General features: G+C 43.0%; 1 protein-coding gene across 6 annotated transcripts in view; it reads left to right on the plus strand.

Moving 5' to 3' along the window:
• Window positions 1-757: 757 nt before the first annotated feature.
• Window positions 758-22,128, plus strand: part of CPEB2 (cytoplasmic polyadenylation element binding protein 2) — a 68,832-nt gene continuing 47,461 nt past the window's right edge. For 3 of the 6 annotated variants that reach the window (XM_070791817.1, XM_070791819.1, XM_070791820.1), the window contains exons 1-3: window positions 758-2,695; window positions 5,566-5,847; window positions 14,825-14,915. In XM_070791817.1, coding sequence (XP_070647918.1) covers window positions 1,019-2,695; window positions 5,566-5,847; window positions 14,825-14,915 — 2,050 coding nt within the window. In that variant the 5' untranslated portion in view covers window positions 758-1,018. Of the gene's footprint in view, window positions 2,696-5,565; window positions 5,848-6,620; window positions 6,711-14,824; window positions 14,916-22,128 lie in introns of all 6 variants that reach the window. The other 3 variants (XM_070791814.1, XM_070791816.1, XM_070791815.1) reach the window with 2 other exon arrangements.

Genomic DNA, 22,128 nt, shown 5'->3' on the forward strand with positions numbered 1-22,128 from the left:
TCCACGACAGGGAACACTTCCCCGCGGCGGCGGGAGGGCGGATGACAGCACGCGGCACGAGAGGCTAAAAAAAAACACACACACACAAAAAACGGAAACCCGCGCGAAAAGGCGTTTTCCAGGGCGGGCCGCCCGGCGGCCTGCGAGGCGGCCGAGCCCTGCACACGCGTGCCGGCCAGAGGCCTCCCGCGCCAAGCCCCGGGAGGGGGACGCGAGGCGCCGGGATCCCCGCGCGGCCGCTGACGCGGAGAGCCACTCCCGGGCCTCAGTTTCCCCCGCGGGCCAGCGCTGCCTAGGGCGGACCCCTCTCCCGGCGGCCTCCCGTGACCCAGGGCAGGGCCCTGAGGGAGACGCGGTCGGAGGGCAGGTGGCGCGCGCGACCTGCCGCAGACTCAGCCGGGACCCCGCGCCCAGAGGGGCGGTTGCCCAGGAACTGTCGGAGCCACGCGCGCGCGCTCTCGTGAGCGCGCGCCGAGCGCTCAGGCGTCGCCGGCCGCCCGCCGGTCCAACCGGCCGCTCCTTTTCCCGGACGCGGGGGTAGCCTGAGGAGACGCGGCGCTCGCGCTCGCGCTCCCCCGCGCCCTCCCGAGAACGCGAGCGCGTCCCCGGCCCTCATCTGTATATTCATAAAAGGCGGGGTGGCGGGGGAGGCGGGGCAGTGGGGGGTGCGGCGGCCGCGGGCCCGCGCGTGCCGGGACGCACCGCGGGGGGCGGCGCGATTGTGAGGTGGCGCTGACGCACGTTCCGGGCTTCTTAAGCGGCCTGGGCGGCGGCGGCGGCGGCGGCGGCGGAGCCCGAGCCGGTCTCGGGAGGTGGTGGTGAGCGCCGCGAGGGGTGACGGGGGCCGAAGTCGGTGCCCCCTGGCTCAGTCACGGTGTCCCTCTCTCACTGACTCCCCCCGCCCCACCTCCTTCCACCACGGCCGCTCCGCCTCAGATCCGGCGGCTTCTTAGGCAGGGCGGCGGCGGCGGCGGCGGCGGACGGGGCGCGTCTCCTCCCGCGGCCGCCGGCCTGATAAATGAGGGACTTCGGTTTTGGGGTGCTGCACACCGCCCCTCTCCGAAGCAACAGCCCCGGGTCCCTGTTCAGTGGCGGGGCGTACTGTCCCTCCGCCGCGGGACCCGCCGCCCCGCTGCCCTCCGCCACGCCCTTCGGCCCGGTCTCGCCGCCGCCGTTGCCTGTCACCGGCTTTTCGGAGGCCGCCTCCCCCTTGTCGATCCCCCTCGGCTGCGGCGGCGCGGACCGCTCAGCTGCCGCCGCTGCTGCCGCTTCCTCTTCCTCCCCGTTCCTGGCGCATCAGCAGACCATGCAGGATGAGCTGCTGCTGGGGCTGACACAGCAGCCGGCGCGGCCGCTCTCGGGGGCGGCGGCCACGGAGAAACTCCCCAACCACCACCCCGGCGGCGGCACGAACGCGGGTGTGACCCACCTCCTCCCCTCCCAGGACTTCAAACCGAGTCTGCACCACCCCTCCTCCTCCTCCGCCTCCTGCTGCTGCTGCCGCCGCACCTCCTCCCCGCAGGACTTCAGTAAGCGGCAGCAGCAGCAGCTGAGCAGCCAGAAGAGGAAAGAGTTCAGCCCTCCCCATCTTCCCCACCCTCCGGACTCGAAGCCGCCGCCGCCGCCGCTCCACTGCCCGGGCCGGTTCAGCCCGCCGCCGCCGCCGCCCGGCCAGCTCCTCCAGCCGGCGCCGATCGCCCAGCGCCAGCAGCCGCCGCCGCCGCCGCAGTTCAGCCTCCCGCACCCGCAACACCTCCCGCCGCAGGACTTCGCCCCGCGGCAGCGCCCGGCCGACCTGCCCCCGCTCCCGCAGCTCCAGCCTTCGCCGCCCGCAGCCTCGCGGCGCCGCCACGGAGGCGCGGGCAGCCCTCGCAAGACCCCGGCCGCGGGCGAGGGCAGCGCCGCCGAGCCCCCCAATGCGGGCTTGGCCCCCTCGACGCCGCCGGTGAACCCCGCGCCGGGCTCCATGGAGTCTCCCAACCACCCTCTGCTCAACAGTCCCAGTAACCTCCTGCCCGGCGGGGCGCTCGGCGCGGGCGCCTTCAGCAGCCTGCAGAGCCCAGACCTTCCGCACCCGGGCGGCGGCGGCGGCGGCGGCAGCGGGGGCGGGGGGCCCCCCGGAGGCGGAGGGGGAGGCGGCTCCGCGTCGCCGCCGCCGCTGCCCGGCTTCGGCACCCCCTGGTCGGTGCAGACCGCGTCGCCGCCGCCCCAGTCCCAGCCGCCGCCGCCGCCCCAGCAGCCGCCGCCGCCGCCGCCTCCCCAGCAGCCGCCGCAGCCGCAGCCGCAGCCGCCGGGCTCGTCGGCCGCCACCCCGGGTGGCGGTGGCGGCGGCGGCGGCTCGCTCAGCGCCATGCCGCCGCCCAGCCCCGATTCGGAGAACGGCTTCTACCCCGGGCTGCCGTCGTCCATGAACCCGGCCTTCTTCCCGAGCTTCTCGCCGGTGTCCCCGCACGGCTGCGCGGGGCTCAGCGTGCCGGCGAGCGGCGGTGGCGGCGGCGGCTTCGGGGGCCCTTTCTCGGCGGCCGCCGTGCCCCCGCCGCCCGCCATGAATTTACCTCAGCAGCAGCCCCCGCCGCCCGCGGCGCCGCAGCAGCCGCAGAGCCGGAGGTCGCCCGTCAGCCCGCAGCTCCAGCAGCAGCACCAGGCGGCGGCCGCCGCCTTCCTGCAGCAGAGGAACTCCTACAACCACCACCAGGTAACGGCGGACGGGCGGCCGCCCGACTGCGTCGCGGGGCCGGGGAGACCGCGGGCGGGGCGGCCGGAGACCGGGCTCGGCCGAGCGGCCCCGAGGAGCCGCGGCGAGGGCCGCTCGCCCGAAGGAGGGGGACGCGGAGGGCGGTGAAGGGCCACGGGACTCGGGCCGCCGGCTGGGCAGGAGGGCTGTGGCCACCGTGGGCTGTGGGGCTCCGGAGGCGGGCCCGGCTGGAAGTGGCCCCGGCCGGGCGCCCCCTCGAACGCCCCGGCGCGGCGCTGGAGGCTGGGGCCGGGGCGGAATGGCGCCCGGGCGCGACGTCCCCTCCGGTCCCACGGAGCGGGCAACCCCGGGGCTCCGCCGGCGCCCCCCTGGCCGGGCGGGCGGCCGGCCGACTAGCCGGTCGGCTTCCCCGAGCCCGGGAGACGCGGCGAGGCGGCCGGGGTTCGGGGACCGAGGGGCCGGCGACGCGGGACCGGCGGGCTCGGGCGGCGGCCTCGGGAGGAGCGGCTGTGGGAAGCGAGCTGGGGAAGGATTACCGGAGGCGACGCGTGTGGGCAGCCCGTTGAGCCTCCGCCGCCGTCTAGTGAGGGAATGGGCGGAAAGGCCTTTTTGCTTTGGGGTTTCGTTCCTCCTGAATTGGCGGGAGGGAGCCGTCGCGGGCGAGGCGGTGGCCGCCGCACCGCCTAGCCCGGCGGGACCCGCGTCGGCGAGCGGCCGCCGGCCGGCCCTCCTCCCGCCGACCTGCCTCCCTCCCCGCGTGGGTCGGCCCCCCGAGCTGTCAGATGGCTGAGGAGATCCGTGCTCCAAGCTTGTTTCACTTTCTGTGCCTCTCAAGGTTTGGGTAATATCTTGTAGGTTTTAAAACTAAACGAGCCTGCGATTAGTGTGTTACCTTGAAGAGAAGACTTTTCCTTTTTTTTTTTTTTTGGTGGCCTTAATCTTCTCTTGAAGATTATTTTAAGGGGGTATATTTTGAGGGGGTAGTGTAGCTATGAAATCACAACGGGCAGGTTATTCATCCGGGTCCTTTCTGAAATTCAAGGACTGTGTTGTTATCCTGTCAGGATAACGTCTGAGTGACCGCTGGGTTGGTTAGTTGACATTGAAAGAGTATTTTGTTGTTCTTTTTTTTTTTTAATCTAGTCAGCATTTATTAAAGTGGTTATTCTGTCTAAGGCCACTTCAGTGATTAAAGACTGAGAAGCAAAATTGGACCTTAACCTTAAGTATTAACTGATGTAACTTTTTCCATTGACGGGTTAGTTTTTAAGGATTAACCTTTTCAAGAGGTGACTACTATCTAAATTAACCCAAGTAACAGTTAACAGTCTGTTTAAATTAACCAGAATAACAGTTAACAGCTTTTGTTGAATCACTCCACTGGTTTCTCCCTGAGAAAGGAGAATGTGGCCTGTAAGAGTTGAAATTAACTAATTTTGAAATAATATGCCACTTTTCCATGATTTACCTGATCTTGAAGAGCTATCTTTTGGATGTCAGGGTCTTTCTTTTTTAACTGGAAATCTGTGGCGACAATTATCAATAGGTATGTTTGTGTTCTTGAGGCCGTGGACTATTATTAGAAGACTGTATACAGAGATCCATATTTAACAGTAATCCGCTTTTTGTCAAACAGAAGGGTCTCGCAATGGAGTGTAAAAGGTCACCCAACTATTAAATGGAATTTTAGATCACTGCAAGAGAAGTTTGAGTACTGTGTCCATGAGGAAAGTAAGGCCCTCAAGAATGAGGGATTTGTCCATGGACCCTTAGCTATGCTTTTGAAATATGTAGAGGGGGAAAGGGTAGTATATATTCATGGTTATGTTAGCATTAAAAAATGTTTTTAAACAGGTACTATAGACCAGGTTTATCCAAAAAATAGGTTTAAGAGTGTTTGACTTAACAGTAACTTATTAACTTATATAGTAACTCTATGATCTATACTCCCTTTGGCTCAGTGTTACCACAAAATTATTAAATTATAAGCTTATTGACAATATAATTGCTAGCAATTAATACTCTTCAAAATCTACAGTTATAGCCTCTTGGAGAATTTTTCATTCTTTGATGACTCAACTTTTTTTGCCATTGGTTCTGTTTTGGAATATAATTTATTTTTGAAAATGGATGACATTAATGGAGACATGTATTATTAAGATCTCTACTAGAATGATCAAAGTACATAGTCTTCTCAGTGTATCCACCTATGGATTATAGCAGATAATAACAGTTTCTTGGATAGTTAAGTAAAATAACAACTACAAAAATTTCAAAGAAAGTACATTAAAAGTGGAATAAAATATTTTAAAAGTTGAATACAGTGCAAAAAAAAGAGAGAGACATTTCTTGTATTTTCTCTATCCCCCAAAGGCATTTTTATTCCATTCTATAGAATAAAGCCAAATGTTATTAACCACTTCTACAGTGATCATATTTCACTCATATGATTGGTATATTTTAATAAATAAAACCCTATTTCTAGTGGTATGCTTAGCAGAATATGATTGCATAAAGATCATAGTATAAGTTATATCTTTAAGGATCTTCAAAGTTAATTTCAATTTTTATCTTTAGTTTTTTTTCATATCTGTCATGTATATGGCTCTCTTGAAGGGGAAAAAAAGTAACTGCATGGTTCTATTTTAGTAATTGTCCTGAAATATCTGCTTGATTCATTATAATTTATGTAGACGAGAGTACGAAAAGTCACCTAGCATTAAGTGAATATGTTTTCATATACAAGATCTCAAGTCTATTAAATACTCATTTTTTAAAAGATTATATGAACTCTTAACTCAGGCCTAGGTTTGGATTTCAATTATAAACTCTTTAAATGCCTGTAACTTAAATAGATGTGTTTTCCCCAGCCTCTTCTGAAACAATCTCCTTGGAGCAACCATCAAAGCAGTGGCTGGGGCACCGGAAGTATGTCCTGGGGAGCGATGCACGGCAGAGATCACCGTAGAACTGGAAACATGGGGCTTCCAGGAGCTATGAATCAGATATCTCCATTGAAGAAACCGTTTTCTGGTAATGTCATAGCACCACCGAAATTCACTCGCTCTACTCCATCACTGACTCCAAAATCTTGGATTGAAGATAATGTGTTCAGAACAGACAACAATAGTAATACACTCTTACCCTTACAGGTAAGAATGGTGTGTAAATGGCCTTGTTTCTAATGTTAATCTTTCAATATAGGAAATTGGGTGGTGGTAGTAGTAATAGTATGATAAAGTTCATGGATTAAAATGAGAAAGCTCTAATGTTTAAGTGTCTATCACAGGATGAAATACCTATACAGAGAAAATGAGACTAAAAAAAAAAAATTCTCTAAACACATAATAGAAAACAAGCTTCATTAAGTATAGAAAAACCCTGCTGTATTTCTTAAATTCATATTGAAGCTTTTTAATTGGCAGCTCCTTGTGAATGCCTTATTAATCTTTAACAGGCCACCAAAATGAGTTTCTCCTCCAATATAGCTAAACTAAAATATTTAGTAATTGTTCATGAATTTGACTATGATCAGCTGTATGTATATTCAAATATAGTTAGTGCAGCTCTGATCAAGGCAAAATAATATTAGGGTGTTTTACATTAAATTCAAATTTGTTCACTGATTCAGTGACTTTTTCTAAATGTGGCCTAATATTTATGAGGATTAGACATTTTTTCAGACCTTTAATATTTTGTTGATATTTTAAGTTAATGAAGTCCCCTTATATTATCTAAAATGAGAATATCTTTCCCTTAACACTGTTAGAGGATGGAACAAAGATACAAGATAGAACTTTTGATTGTTTTTTTTTTTTTTTTTCCTTTTCATTCTTTGTTCCTTTTTTTTTTTTTTTTTTTTTTTGTGGGTGGGTATGGGGAAGAGAACTGCTTGTTTCTGATGAAAACTTCTATGCTATTGAAGGTGAGATCTAGTTTGCAGTTGCCAGCTTGGGGCTCAGATTCACTCCAAGATAGTTGGTGCACTGCAGCCGGAACATCCAGAATAGACCAGGTAGGCTGCACAGTGTGTACTTACCAGGATTTTGGCTAGGGGCTTAGTATTTGTATTGTGAGTAGGATTTAGTATGTACTTTTCAATTATACTTGTTTAAGCATATGTCAGAAAGCGTGAAAGCAACATATTTTTAAAGGATCTCTTAAACTATTTAAAGTGCTTCGTTTTTAAATTTGAAAGTAACTCATAATCATTTTACATTTCCTGAAAGTAATTGATTTGTTTTTGGAAAAAGGAATCATATACCCAAGTGCACCTGACTTTAAACATCAGTCAAACTGAACACCTTTTATCTCTTTTCAGAATCATTTAAAGTGAACATATTTTATGTCTTCTCAGAATCATTTGCAGTTAGGTATAAAATCATATGTTTAACATCTAATCGTACATTTAATAAATGTTTTATAGGATTTTTTGGCAAACTTTTTCATGAAACATGCTGTATTTGTCTTGAGATATACTTCTAAGAAAGCCCTTAGTTCAGTTTTTCACCTTTATAAAAAAGTTTATTGTATTTCTCTAAATTTTGTTACTGCTATTATGCACTTCTCTTCTCCCAAATAATCAGTTCCTTATAGAAAAGAAACTGAGTCAAACATCTGAGAGTCAAGTCTTAGTCGAATCACCTTCAAGTCCTTTATGGTTACAAAATGCTGTCTCTCTTCCTGCAGATGAAATTTGAATGCATACTGGGTACCAGGTGATGAGAATAATTTGCAGGACAAGTAGAACACTCAGTCCTCACAAAAGAGGATTCTTTACTACAGAGCCCAAGCTTGAATGACCATAGACTTGACATTGTGGGAGTCCAGTGAATGGAGCTCTGTTATCCATAGTTACTTTATCAACATGAAATGATTTTACAAGTAAGGACTGTATAAACAGATTAATATTACATTTGAAAATAGCATTCTAACCGGGAGGGTTGGCAGTAACTTCAGTAATCAGCCATTAGCACTTGTTTTAAATAAGTCCACCTATTTACCAAAGTAGTCCTGCCAGAATCTCCAGTTAGAAATAAGTATGCATCTCATGTAATTTGTAATTTATTATCTTGTTAATGTTGCAATGTAATCCATCTATTTCTACTCTCCTCTCTTCTCCTCTCTTCTTCTTCTAGGCTATATTAGTGGCATTTTCAAGTTATGGTGTTCAAATTAAATACATAAATGCCTAGGAGATGGTATGCTAGAAGAGAAAAACTGGTAATTATTTTGAAGGTGGCAAGGGACATGTTTTTAGACAAGAAAGGACATAATTATTTGAAGAGGTTGTACCAGGAGGAAGCAGGAGGATATGTGAGGGGGATGTGTAACTGTGGAGGAAAAAGAAGACAAAGATGTCAATGAGGATCCATGGGGGTTGGGGGGCAGATGTTGAGAGATTAGGTTATTAAGATGGCTTCAGTGGGTAGAAAAATGCTGCAATAGATAGAGGTCATAATGAAAGGGGAATTTTCAAACTGGGCTCTGCAGAGGTGCCCATGGGACTCCCACAGGATGAGGGCCATCAGCCCTCCCACTCAGCTTCTCTGCTCTTATCTATGCCCTTAGGATTTAAGGTATATTCACTTTAGGAAAAGGATTTTGATGCATAAGGATAATTTTTTTTATTTTTATTTTTTGGTAAATTGTTGAGATATTGGCAATCCCTGTGGATTCCTGAGCCTGAGATATGAGGATGAAGTTGAAGAGAATGCTAAAGAAAAAGATAGTGGAAAGTGAACTGACCTAGAAGAAAAGGAGACCTGAAACCTGAATCTTCTTCCTCTCACGAGTTTTTTGACATTGGATGACACAGTTTATGGGCTTTCATCTCTTTGGGTCATAGTTTCCCTATCTGTAAGAGGAATGTCTAGAACTAGATCCTGTAAGGCCTTTGTAGCCAGCTCTTGTGCTTTCTTTCATCTATTGTGGCCACGTCTTTTGCTCCCTGCTTCCTTATCCCCCCTCCTTTATTTTTAGAATACAAGGGTCTTGCTTTATTTGAGGGGCAGGGGGAGCAATGGGCATTGGTCCCAGGCGGTGGACGTACCCTGTATGACATCCCACCTGGCCTTAAAAGCAATGATGTTTTTTCTTTGAGTACCCTAAGGGTACTTATTATACAAAATTTGTTCAGGGTTTCTCTCTTTCCATAAAAGGTTGAGGTATTTGAAGTTGAGGTTCTTAGAAATACAGCAGCAGCTACAAACTAAAGCAGCAGCTGCAATTGGTATCTTAAACAGTTGGGTAGTTCCTCAATATTTGGCAAAGTTAAAATTATAGAAAATACTTAGACACTTAAATATCTGGGGAGATTATTTTCATTTCTGATCTTTTTTCATCATATACAATATTTTTATACTAATACATTTTAGTTAACAAATAAAAACATTTAACTTTTAAAATTTCCTTAAGTCTCAAATTGACTTAAGTCTAAACTGTAGTAAACCGTAGAACTAAAGTCTTAATTCTTGTACCTGGCCTAACCTATACCAAGAATGGGACGTGTAACGGAATTTAGTAAATGGAAAAGAAATAGTTTTGTACATTGGTTTTATTTCAGTTGTATGTAAAATTTTCAAATTGGCATTTCCTTATTTAAAATACTCCCTCTTTTTTTAATCAAAACACTTCAGATTAAAAACTTTTTAAAAACAAATATAAATTGTTATATTCATTTCTGAGTTTAAAATGAATGTATTTTTTATTAGTTTCTTTAAGGCTAAATATAATACTACTTTTGTTTAAAATGCTATTAGCTACTCTTGCTAATATGCTAAGTCATACTCAAAAGTATGAATTCTAAATTACCTTAAAATTGAATTTTTAGGCAGATAAACAGGCTGCAGTATATTTATTCATTAATACTGGAATATTTTCAATGGAGAGTAAATATACTAGGAGCTGAGGTTATTACTTAGTTTATATATAGCATATCAGTTTTCTGTAAACAAACCAACACCATGCTTTTAAAACTGTATTATAGCCTATAAAGCCTGTGAGAGTTGGCCTGCTCTTTAGCTGAATGTGTATATATATTTTTTTCCAGCTGTAGACTTGGAGTCTTATAGATGTTCTCCCTGCAATTCCTGGGAATGTACATAAACTACCTTGAATTAACTGAAGATATTTTTTGCTAATCTTTAATATCCAGGCTATTATGATAAATGTGATGTGATAATCTGGGGACCTCTCAGAAAAATATATTCTTTGGAGACTTTACTCACATTATACAAAAAACAAGGTCAAGTCCAAGTTTTCATTTAATGAAACGTTCCTTAAATTGTGATTCTTAAACTAGATGAGTTTATAGGGACACTGGTAGTTGTGAAACTATCATACCTACTGAAAATAAGGTAGGATGGGATCTCGTTATCTGTGCTTAAGATCCTTTTTATGTTTCCTATCTGTTCAGTTCTTTACTTGTACTTGATACATTCTTACACCAGGTATTTTTTTTACTTACCTTTCCATTTTATTTAACCATTGTGGATACTAAATTAGCTTTGGCTATTTGGGGCTTGATGTTTTCCCCCCCAAATCACTGTTACAGCTCTTTGTTGAGGATTAGAATAATAAAGGAAGGTCAAGAAATGTATATTCATTGTATATGCAGTAGTGCTTTACCCTGGAGATATGTCTAGAGAGATACTGTTCTTTGCTTTTGAGAAGATGAAAGTCCAGTTGGATGAATAAGGGATATCTCTGTGTGAAACAACAGAGAATCAGATGAGAGTGTATGAGATTGAGAGCTACATTGCGTACTGAGGCAGAGCAGTACAGTATCTGATGCTCGCTCAGTAAAGTGCAGTAGCAGAGTATAATCAGGAGAACTAAACACAAAAATACAACAAAAGTTGATATTTCTACTTAGGCAGAAGAATATATGCCCAAGCCATCTGGTATAACTTTAAATATGATATAGAGTTTTTCTATGGGCTTCTCTTGTGACTCAGATGGTAAAGAACCTGCCTTCAATGCTGGAGACCCAGGTTCAACCCCTGGATCTGAAAGATCCCCTGGAAGAGGGCATGGCAACCCACTCCAGTATTCTTGCCTGGAGAATCCCATGGACAGAAGAACCTGGTGGGCTTTCTATAATCTGCCTCTTTTTTCATAGGGAGGATACATCATTGTCAAAAGGAAAAGCTTCTATTTACCTACCTCTTTTGAAATAATAAATAGGGTTTTGATTGTGTCAAAGCAAAAATACAACATCCCATAAAAAAGTTCCCTTTTAAGTAAGTTTAAGTTCCTTTTGTTGTATTTTAGTATCACTGTTGACCACATTAGTTAACTTTCAATCAATGTTCATAATCTTTCCAGGTCATCCTTTTTAAAATTAGAATGACTTTGTTCTTTCTGTGTTTTTTAGTCTTTCTAGGAGTTCGTTGTTGCTTCCGTAAGTCTTTGTGGCAAATGTTTGTATTTAAAGACTAGCAAACTATCAGAATATAAGAGATTGTTGTTTTTTTACCATTGTGTTCTAATTTTTGCCTGTTCATTGTGGGATACTGTAATCTCAGTTTCTGAAAGCCCATTTAGTTGGTTCTTTGCCACATAGCTTTCATATTTCTGCAGTAGATTTGGATAAACTTTTTCTGGTAGATTTTTACTTTTGTGAAGTATTGGCTGTTTTCAAATAACCATGTAGTAATAAATGTAAATTACATTGCTGTAATTTCCCATCTTTTTATGATAATCAGTATTCCTGTGTTTATGATAACTTTAAAATGGATTCAGGATTTCCATTTAGCTTTTGAACCAATGGGAGTTTACATGAACACAATTTGTTCTAATGTCCCTGTTCCTGAAGAATGCATGAGTGTTTGTCTTGTAACCAAATATTTTTTTTTTCAAAAGTTATATTTTAATCCCCACACTTTACTTAATGGAATTATCTGTATCTTTTTTTAACATGACCGACCTCCAGGTTCCATTACCCAGAAAGTAACTTTTGCGAGGTCATGAGCTCTTTGCCTGCTCAAGGCTATTTTGTATTTGGTGATTTAAAAATCATGTGGGCTGCAGCTGATGCTTAATAAAGTATAACTAAGTTAATAGTTTTAAAATAGCTTGCTGTTTTCTTTGCTGAAATAGGAGTTTGTTTCATGATGAAAGACTTGATATGCAAAGGAAAATAAGGGACTTTATAAGTGGGCATCTCACTGTTTTAGTTGGATATAGGTATTAAAACTAAAGCTGTTAATACATGTGGCTTTTTTATTTTAAAAATAAGAGTTGCCAGAGTTGATACATTTATTGAATAACTTGCTTGTATATTTTCTCTTCATACCTTAAATATTATCCATGGCCCGTTGACAGTATGTATAGGATTCTGCATTAATTTTGCTGTGCTCTAAAGCAAAATCATACTCCTTGGAATGGAGGTAGAGGGTGGCCAAATAAATACATAAATCAAAGTTGTATGGGAAATGCAAATTTGGGTGGTATTAGTTACCATTAATTAAGTTCATAGGTTGACTGAAGACAGGTCATGTCTGATTCTGTTCAGAAAACATAAGCCTGAGAAGATAGCCCTGAACCATAACACATTTCTTTGTAAGAATTTAAGATCAGTAGGCTATAAAGTATCTATGTTATATTCCATCTTAGAACCCTTTGATACAGCACACTTTTTTAAGATTTTTGTCATGACAGTTTACTTTTTAAATTCTATATTTTAAATACATTTTGGAGCTTTGAATATAATATCTAATCTTTTATTGTGTGGTTGGAAATTCAAGTCGACAACAAGGTCACATTATTACCTGATACTTGTCTCAGTTTAGTTACTTAACATTTTGAGTACTTAGTCTATGGAAGATTCTGAGATTTGCAGTCCTTTGTAATTACCACCTAAAAGTGCAGTCTCTGAGCTCAACTTAAACTTTTGCAGCTTTTATGGTAAAGATAAATACTGTTCATTCAACAAACATTTGAGAGATAGTTATATTCCATAATTAGCAGGTCCCTACCCCTAATTAACTTAGAAATTCATTGACAGAGGCAGGAAAACCAACAAATTAGTTATGAACTCATACATGGAAGCACAAAAGATGGACATATTTGGATAGATTACAAAAATTGCATGTCATTTCTGCCCAAGTTTTTCTGTATCCCAGTTTTATTTGTTATATACTACTGTAAGTCTTTTGCTTTTCCATTATTTCTATTATTTTTAAAGTGGACTTTAGACATCATCTAGGTTGATGCGATTGTTTTATTTTCTTGAAGATGGAACAAAGCCTAAAAAGGTTAAGTAGCTTCAGGTTAAGAAGCGCAATGCTTCTTAAAGTGTGGTCTTTGGACCAGCAGTCTCAGGATCACCTGGGTACTTACTGGAAATAAAATTCTCAGAGGCCACTCCAGACCTGTTGAATCAGACCTATTGAATCAGTTGATGAGTCCCAGCAAACGTGTATGTCTGACAAGCCTTCCAGATATTTCTGAAGCATGCTTAAGTGCGAGAGTTGCTGTTACAGCTCAGTGACTGTGTGCCTCCATCCCCAATCAAGGTCATTGTTCTAGGGAACACCTATTACTGGTGGGTGTGTTACATCTCAGGAGTCTAAGGCAAACTAAGTAAGGGGTGCTAATGTAGGTAGTGATGAAGCTCCAGCAGGATCTTCCAGGTCTAGTATTCTTTCCATCGTTCACTGTTGCTTTGCACAGTTTTGAATTCTCTGACAGTGACTTGTTTAGTCTGCAGTGGTGATCTCCCACCCCACCCCCGCCCCCCTCAAAAAAAAAAGCTTGCAACCTTCATTGAAACGTCAGAGGAGAATTTTAAAAAGTCAACATACTCTAAGAAAAGCTTCTTATGTTTTTCCTTGGCTTTCTAAAAGAGTGGTTCTGGATCTTCTCTGGATTGTGGACTCCTTTGGAAAACTAAGGAAACCATAAACCTTTTCAGGAAAAAATCACATATACATGTCCATATGGAGCATTACATCATCTCACAGGTGTCATGGTCCTTGAAGCTCAGGGACCTAGGTTAAGAAGTGCCTCATTCTGATTTCTGTGGAGACTTTTTCCCCCAACTTTTCTGGTTCTTCCTTTCCTTTTTCTGTGTTCATTATTCTTTGAGAATTGGAAGTGGCCTGCCTGGTCAACCTTCCCCTCATTTACACACAATGCATAAGCACCGGGTAGGGTACACACTTAAACATAAATGAGTGGGGTTAACATGGGCATAATTTGGGAACAGACTGCCTGGCAATTAGAGGGGCACAGGCCAGGGCTTGCTGTGGTGGCTCCCTGTATATATTTGTTCAAGTTTATTGAATGTATATTGAACAGAATACAATATAAATAAATGAACATTACAGAATCAGATTCCTTCTAGTAAGCAAGTTGAGGGGTTTGACATTCAGCAAACAAAACTTCAAACTACACAAAAGACTTTGTTCTGAGACTTGATGATATAGGAAACTTGCTGCAGTGAGAATTCTTTCGCCCTTTTCTCCCCTGCCTTCATTTTTTGCAACAGTGGGTAGAGGGGAGAGAAGATTTGGAAATGCAGAGATCAATATGTCAGGATTATTCTTGATGTTTGTCTTTGTTCTGAAATTGGTATTTCATGCTTTTAATTTTTACTGTTTAGGATGCTTATGCATTCTTTATTATGAAATTCTGACTATTAAATAGCATACAATGTTTGATGTTTAAAGTATGGTGCATTATGGAATTAAGCCTTTTCACCCAAATATTTATTTTTCAAGGGCCAGTGTCCAAATTCCTATATATATGTGAAAAGTTTAAAAGTTAAATAACAACTGAAAATGCTTTCTTTGTGTATAAGATTTCAGAAATATTTATAAGTTGAGAATGATAACAACAGAAATTGTTTTTACTGTATTGCATTAATACTGCTGATTAAATAAGATACTTTTGATATGTGATTTTGGAGATAAATGTATGAAATCTATTGTCCTCCAGTACAAGAGATATTAAGCTCAGGAGATCCTTAGTTATTGACATTGTCTTGGGTTGCAAACTGACTAGTAATATTATATTAGTCAAATGTCCTAATTTATGTAAGAAGATTTAGATAGTACATTAATCATCACTTTTTGAAAAAATTGTGTAGACTATATTCTTTTTTTTTATCTTCTTCTCTTCCAGGATCGAAGTAGAATGTATGACAGTTTGAATATGCACTCTCTGGAAAATTCCCTTATTGATATTATGAGAGCAGAGCATGATCCTCTTAAGGGTATGTGACTTTTTTATTTTCTTATGCCATCCACCATTTTGTCTGCTTCTCTTACCATTTTTCATATGAAAATAAGCACTAACACCTATCTCATCTATAAAATTCTAAATTTGTTAAGAGCCTTTGTTTTTATGAAAAGTCGTATTTTTACCTTGGTAGCTGCTTTACCTTTATGCCAATTTATAGAGAGAAATGGAAAAACCTAAATCTCTTGACTTGTTATTTAAGAAAAAGCCACTTTTTAGAGATAACTCAGTTCACCCAAGGATGAAGAATGGCTCTGAAGGCATTATAGCCACTATTCTAGAGTTCTTTCAAATACAGAAATATTAAAAAAGAAAAAAAAAATCTTTCTTGAAATACTTGCACTCGCAGTTTGTAGTAATTCCAGCCTAAAATTGTCATAAGTTAACTTCCTTTCTCATTTTCCTTCCTGCTGTCATGTTGTAGGAATTTGAAAGGGTTTTGAGGTAGAGAAGCTAGTCATAAAAGTTAGGGCAAATTAGGTAAAAGAATCAGTGCCCGTAACGTTATACTGTCAGCCTTATCACAGTTACAGTTAACTGTAACTGAAGAAATTGTGTTAACAAACTTGTTTTCATTTGCATGTTACATGTTAGTGATTTATATTTCTTCATATAAAATATATTCTTGCCTTTTATATTATAAATGATGAGAATCTAGCAAACTGTGTGAACTTGAGTCATGAGAAATACTAGTGTCTGTTGCTGCATAATGAACAGTCCCCAAACTTAGCAGCTTCAGACAACAATAAACATTTTATTACCTTACACAGTTTCTGTGAGCCAGGCAGGAATCAGGGGCACTTTAACTGGTTGGTTCTGGCTCAGGGTCTTTCAAACTGTTCTCTTTTTAATTCTATAAAGCCGAGGATTCCCTTATAAGAGTCAGCCTAAAAACTCTGGAACCCGAGAGTTGGCAGCAAGGCAATGGCTCTGGCTGAGCTGGCAGTACTGACGAGCTATCTCAACACTTTTGTTCTGCCTCTGGGTTTTGCTTGTAAAGGAGTTTCTTATCTTTTTGTTTCCTTTGTTGGTGAGGACTTTGAGAAGCTCAGGGGATTTTGGTAATTGTCAATGATGTGTAATGATGCTAATTCTACTCACAAACTAATTAAGATAGTTAGACTTTGATTATTATTATTATTAATTTTTTTTTTTGAGGGAAATTGCCTGTAACCAAATTCAGCCTAGTTTTTTGAGTATTTGAGGTTCTGTTTGTTTGTTTGTTTGTTTGTTTAACCCAGTTACCCCAACAGTTCCAAGGGCACTTGGATCCACTGTTTAAGAATAGAAGCTGGCAAGCAGCTTATGATTATGAAGACCTTCCCTCTGTTGATTTCCTTGCCTTCTATAGAAAGAAAATGCTTAGAAATTCTAATACTGATCAAGTCAATATTAACTGTAACCAGTGGATAATTAAACCTTTTTCATCATTGTTTCTCCCAGCCTTCCTTAAAGAAGCCCTTTGAATATGTTAAGAGAAAACATTAATTATATACTCACTATTAATTATCCCAGTTTTTCTGTTTTTCTAGCATATTTTATAATAAAAATGGAAGGAAACCTAGAAAGAAGACTTTGAAAAAGAAAACAGAAGCAGTATGAGGCTAAAAGGAATTTAATATCAATAATTGAAATATTCAAATGAATTCAGAATTCTTCTGTTAGGAAAAAAAGGCTCATTAACCACCTTTAGGAATCATGGTAACACATCTCTTTCTAATTGGAACATTTTATGTTCCACATTTATTATGACAGGGAATAGAGAAAAAACAAAAGAAAACATTTGAGAATGCTTCTCCATAGAATTGAGAAATAAGACTGGTTCTATTACCTTTCTAAAATTGGAGCTTCCCAGATGGCCCTAGTGGTAAAGAGCTCACCTGCCAATGCAGGGACGTAAGAGACGCAGGTTCTATCCTGGCTTAGGAAGAGCCCTTGGAGAAGGGAATGGCAACCCACTCCAGTATTCTTGCCTGGAGAATCCCATGGACAGAGGAGCCTTGGTGGGCTACAATCCATGAAATTGCAGAGTTGGATACAACTGAAGCGACTTAGCACACCCACACGCACGCACCTTTCTAAAATCGTCTTGATATCCAAGTGCTGTCACTTAGTTTTTTCTTTTATAACTAGTACAAATTTCCCTGCCTCCTGGGATTTGTCATACTGTGTATCTTACTCCCACACGCTGATCGTTACACCGTTTCTTGGGGCTGGGCATCAGTAAAAATTTAGGAAAGCAAGGTTGTGACATATAGAAGAAACCAATCCCTGAATTTATTTCCCCTCCTTTCCATTCCTGATCTTTAGGGCATCACTTCAGCCTCTATCCCATCCCTCTTATCTCATCTTTTCATCACTTTCAGAAAGTTCTGTTCTCTACTTAGCATATGAAAATTCTCTTCTCTAAAAAAGCAGAATAAATCTTATCCTTCTAAAATATTTTTCAATAATCTAACCAGTTGCTATGTCTTCCATATGGAATCTAATGAACAGAGAGGTGAGACTTGTGGGGTAAATGAAAAACTGAAAATAAAAATGAATTTCTTATTTCCCTTTGTGTAAGTGGTGACAGTTTCTTGAAAATTTTCTGTGCAAACTTGAGTGGTGAAAGATTGTATTAGTTATACACTGCTGCATAAAAAATTACTCCCAAATTTAGTAGCTTGAAGCTACAATGAACCTTTATTATCACCTGCAGTTTCTGTGGTTTAGAACTCCGAAGCTCTTTAGCAGGTTAGTTTTGGTGAGGGTCTTAGGAGGTAGCAGTCAGGAGAACAATGAGGCGGCAGTCATCTGACGATCTGACTAAGGCGAGGGGGATCCTTTTCCAAGATGACTTACTTACGTGGCTGGCAAGTTGGCGCAGGCTGTTGGCAGGAGAACACAGTTCATCACGGACCTCTGCTCAGGACTGCCGAAGTGTCCTCCAAGCGTGCCCCCCCTACCCCCAGAGCAAATGATAAAGCTCGAAGCAGGTGCCCCAGTGTCTTCTAGGATTTAGCTTCAGAAGTCTCATGCTATCATTTCCATGACAGCATACTAGCCACATAGATCACCTTGCTCAGCTGGGGCGGAGTCTGTTGCCCAAGAGCTGTGAGTCCTGGGAGGCAAAGAGCAGCAGGGGCAGTCATGGAGGCTGCCTCCCAGAGAGATGAAAGGCAGAAACAAAATTTGCATTGGGTTCTGCTGTTCTAAAGGAAAAGAAAAACTGCTTCAGGTAAGGGTTTATGTTGGTAGACAGAAAAGCAATCAGGCAGTCCTCTGGAATCCAAAAAAAGTCCACTCCCGGTTACTGGCATGACTGTTGACTGATTAGACTGACAGAGGGACCCTCCTGCCCCCGCTTCAGCCCAGAATGCAAGCCTAGTGGTTTTTACAGGGCAGCAGAGAACCTCCACTGTTTACTGTTAAGGTCTTTCTAGTCTGGCATGGCAGGTGAAATGGTCTTGTCAAGGCTCTCAGGATGTGAAGTGATGGCAGCCATAGATGAAACCCTGGATGCATGCTGTTCCAGAAAGTGTGCTTACTTTTATACTAGGCAGTATCCAAGAGCCTGCTGTGTGTTATGTGAAACAGACATGGTCTCTGTTCTTGTGGAATGTACAGCCAAAGAGGAAGAGAGACCTTCTAGTTACATGTGTGATATGCATAGATACATATAACACATTAATATAAACATACAGTAGGGCTTCCCAGGTGGCACAGTGGTGAAGAACAATCCGCCTGCCAATTCAGGAGACATTGGAAACTCGGGTTTGATCCCTGGGTAGGGAAGATCCCCTGGAGGAGGAAATGGCAACCCACTCCAGTATTCTTGCCTGGGAAATCCCATGGACAGAGGAACCTGGTGGGCTCGATTATGTACACATATAACGGTAAGTATTAGAGTACTATGGAGGGGAGGCTATGAAGTGTTTGGAGGTAATAAGTGGAGGTATCTAAGGTAGATGTGGAGAAATAAAAGGTGAGACCTGAAACCTGAGCAAATCAAGGATGAAACAATATGGGGGGAAAGCATCAACTAGACAGAGGGAGCAGGTTGTGTTCAAGAGCTTGTCGTAACTGAGGAGCTGACAGCAGACTTGTCCTGGCATAGCTGTTTTGGGGCTGCCTGCCGGTGACTGGGTGTGACACCGCTCAGCCAGTCCTCTAAGGGTGGGGGGAGTCTTTTGCTCTGGACTGTGAACACTAACACACTGTTTTATGCTTTCCGTAGTACAAGTGGCACTGACGGATCTGTTTTATTTATTCTGCAGTGACTACTCACCATGAACATCCATTTTCTGGTGACTGTCTTGATTTTTGACAAATAATTTCCTTTTCATAGGAAGGACAATTATGAATTCTTTTAATGGTCAAAGTAAATCATGCTTTGCCAAGTAAAGTTTTGTGATTTTGCAATTTTGTGTTTGCATACCTATGTTAAATAATCTGTGATCTTTTTTCTGTATGTGTGGGTCAATTCATTCCCCTTTAAACAAAAGAACAAGTCAGTGATTATTGTTAATCTCTCTCCCCTCTCTGCCCTCAGCAGTTTACAAAAAAGGTCTTACTGTGTAAGCATTTTTATTCCAAATTGCCTACCCCTCCTCCAAATCATAAGGGCAAACAAAAAATTTAAGCACATAAAAGATTATTTGAGAACAGCAGGAAGAAATGTAGTTTATTTAGCAATCTTAGGTTCTGTGTCAGCAAGTCACAATGCCTTTACTAATGTTCTCTAAACAATTAAGGGGAATTCAAGAAAAAGGATTTAGAGCATGATTTTTCAATATTGACATATTTTTAGAAGTTGATGCCTTGAAAATGTTTTTATTTACTGTGTTTTTGTATATTGTAGCATCATTTTTATCACTTGACTGCTAAACTCCTGAAGAAAAACATCTCTGCTTATTTTAAGGAAAATAATCCTTGAGGAAATAAGGAATGACTCTATAAATGCTAAGTGGTCCTGGTGGTATCAACTAAATTCTTGCGTCTTTTCAAGACACTTCTTTTCTCTCTGATATTCTCCTCACTCGTGTTAGTATAAAATGGAAGTTGTTGTTGTTCAGTCGCTAAGGCCTGTCCCACTCTGCAGTCCCAAGGAATGCAGCACACCAGGCTTCCCTGTCCTTCACTATTTCCCAGACTGTGCTCAAACTCATGTCCATTGAGTCAGTGATGCCATCCAACCATCTCATCCTCTGTTGCCCTCTTCTCCTGCCCTCCGTCTTTTCCAGCAGCAGGGTCTTTTCCAGTGAGTCTGCTCTTATCAGGTAGCCAAAGTTTTGGAGTTTCAGCTTCAGCATCAGTCCTTCCAATGCATATTCAGAACTGATTTGCTTTAGTATTGACTGGTTTGATCTCATGCAGTCCAAGGGACTCTTAAGAGTCTTCTCTAACACCATAGCTTAAAAGCACCAATTCTTTGGCGCTCAGCCTTCTTTATGGTCCATCTCTCACCTCCATACATAACTTCTGGAAAAGCCATAGCTTTGACTATTCAGACCTTTGTCAGCAAAATGATGTCTCTGCTTTTTAATATGCTGTCTAGGTTTGTCATGGCTTTCCTTCCAAGGAGCAAGCATCTTTTAATTTCATGGCTGCAGTCACTATCCTCAGTGATTTTGCAGCCCAGGAAAGTAAAATCTATCACTGTTTCCACTTTTCCCCATTTATTTGCCATGAAGTTACAAGTCTGGATGCTATGATCTTGTTATTTTGAATGCTGAGTTTTAAGTCATCTTTTTCACTCTCCTCTTTCATCCTCATCAAGAGGCTCTTTAGTAGTTCCTCTTCACTTTCTGCCATTAGAGGGATATCATCTTCATATCTGAGGTTGTAGATATTTCTCCCTGCAGTCTTGATTGCAGCTTGTGATTCATCCCACCTAGCATTCTGTGTGATGCACTCTGCATAGAAGTTAAATAAGCAGGGTGACAGTATACAGCCTTGACGGACTCCTTTCCCGATTTGGAACCAATCTGTTGTTCCATGTCTGGTTCTAACTGTTGCTTCTTGACCTGCATACAGGTTTCTCAGGAGGCAGGTCAAGTGGTCTGGTATTCCCATCACTTAAAGAATTTTTCACAGTTTGTTGTGATCCACACAGTTAAAGGCTTTGGCATAGTTAGTGAAGCAGAAGTAGATGTTCTCCTGGAATTCTCTTTCTCTATGATCCAGTGAATTTTGGCAATTTGATCTCTGGTTCCTCTGTTTTTTCTAAATCTAGCTTGTGCATCTGAAATTTCTCAGTTCATGTACTGCTGGAGCCTAGCTTGATGGATTTTGAACATTACCTTGCTAGCATGTGAAATAAGTTCAGTTGTATTAGTTTGGACATTCTTTGACATTGCCCTTCTTTGAGATTGGAATGAAAATTGATTTTTTTTTCCACTCCTGTGGCCACTGCTGAGTTTTCCAAATTTGCTGACATATTGAGTGTAACAGCGTCATCTTGTAGGATTTTAAATAGCTCAGCTGGAATTCTATCACCTCCACTAACATTGTTGGTAGTAATGCTTCCTAAGGCCCAATTGACTTCCCATTCCAGGATGTCTGGCTCAAGGTGAGTGATCACACCATTGTGGTTACCTGGGTCATTAAGACCTTTTTTGTATAGTTCTTCTGTGTATTCTTGCCACATCTTCTTAATATCTTTTACTTTTGATAGGTCCTTGCTATTTCTGTCCTTTATTGTGCCCATCCTTGCCTGAAATATTCCCTTGGTATTTCAGGTTTTCTTGAAGAGATGTCTAGTCTTTCCCATTCTGTTGTTTTCCTTTGTTTCTTTGCATTGTTCACTTAATAAGACTTTTCTTCTCTCTCCTTGCTGTTCTGTGGAACTCTGCCAGTGCAGGAGATGTGAGAGACACAGGTTCAGTCCCTGGGCCAGGAAGATTGCCCTGGAGGAGGAAATGGCAACCCACTCCAATATTCTTGCCTGGGAAATCCCATGGACAGAGGAGCCTTGTGGGCTACAGTTCATGGTGTTACAAAGAGTGGGACAGGGCTGAGCGTCTGAGCACATCAGTAACTATCACATTGGACCCATCAGGTGAAACCACAGTTTACAATTTAAGTACAGAGTCACAAAATAACTTGTATCAGTTTCTAAAATTCTGGTGTGAGAACTTACATTTTCGAGCTTAAGAGCTTCTGGGGCCTTGCCCGGCTGTCCAGCAGTTGAGACTTCACCTTCC

This window comes from Bos indicus, chromosome 6, assembly GCF_029378745.1.
Source record: "Bos indicus isolate NIAB-ARS_2022 breed Sahiwal x Tharparkar chromosome 6, NIAB-ARS_B.indTharparkar_mat_pri_1.0, whole genome shotgun sequence".
In the NCBI taxonomy this organism is placed as follows: domain Eukaryota; kingdom Metazoa; phylum Chordata; class Mammalia; order Artiodactyla; family Bovidae; genus Bos; species Bos indicus.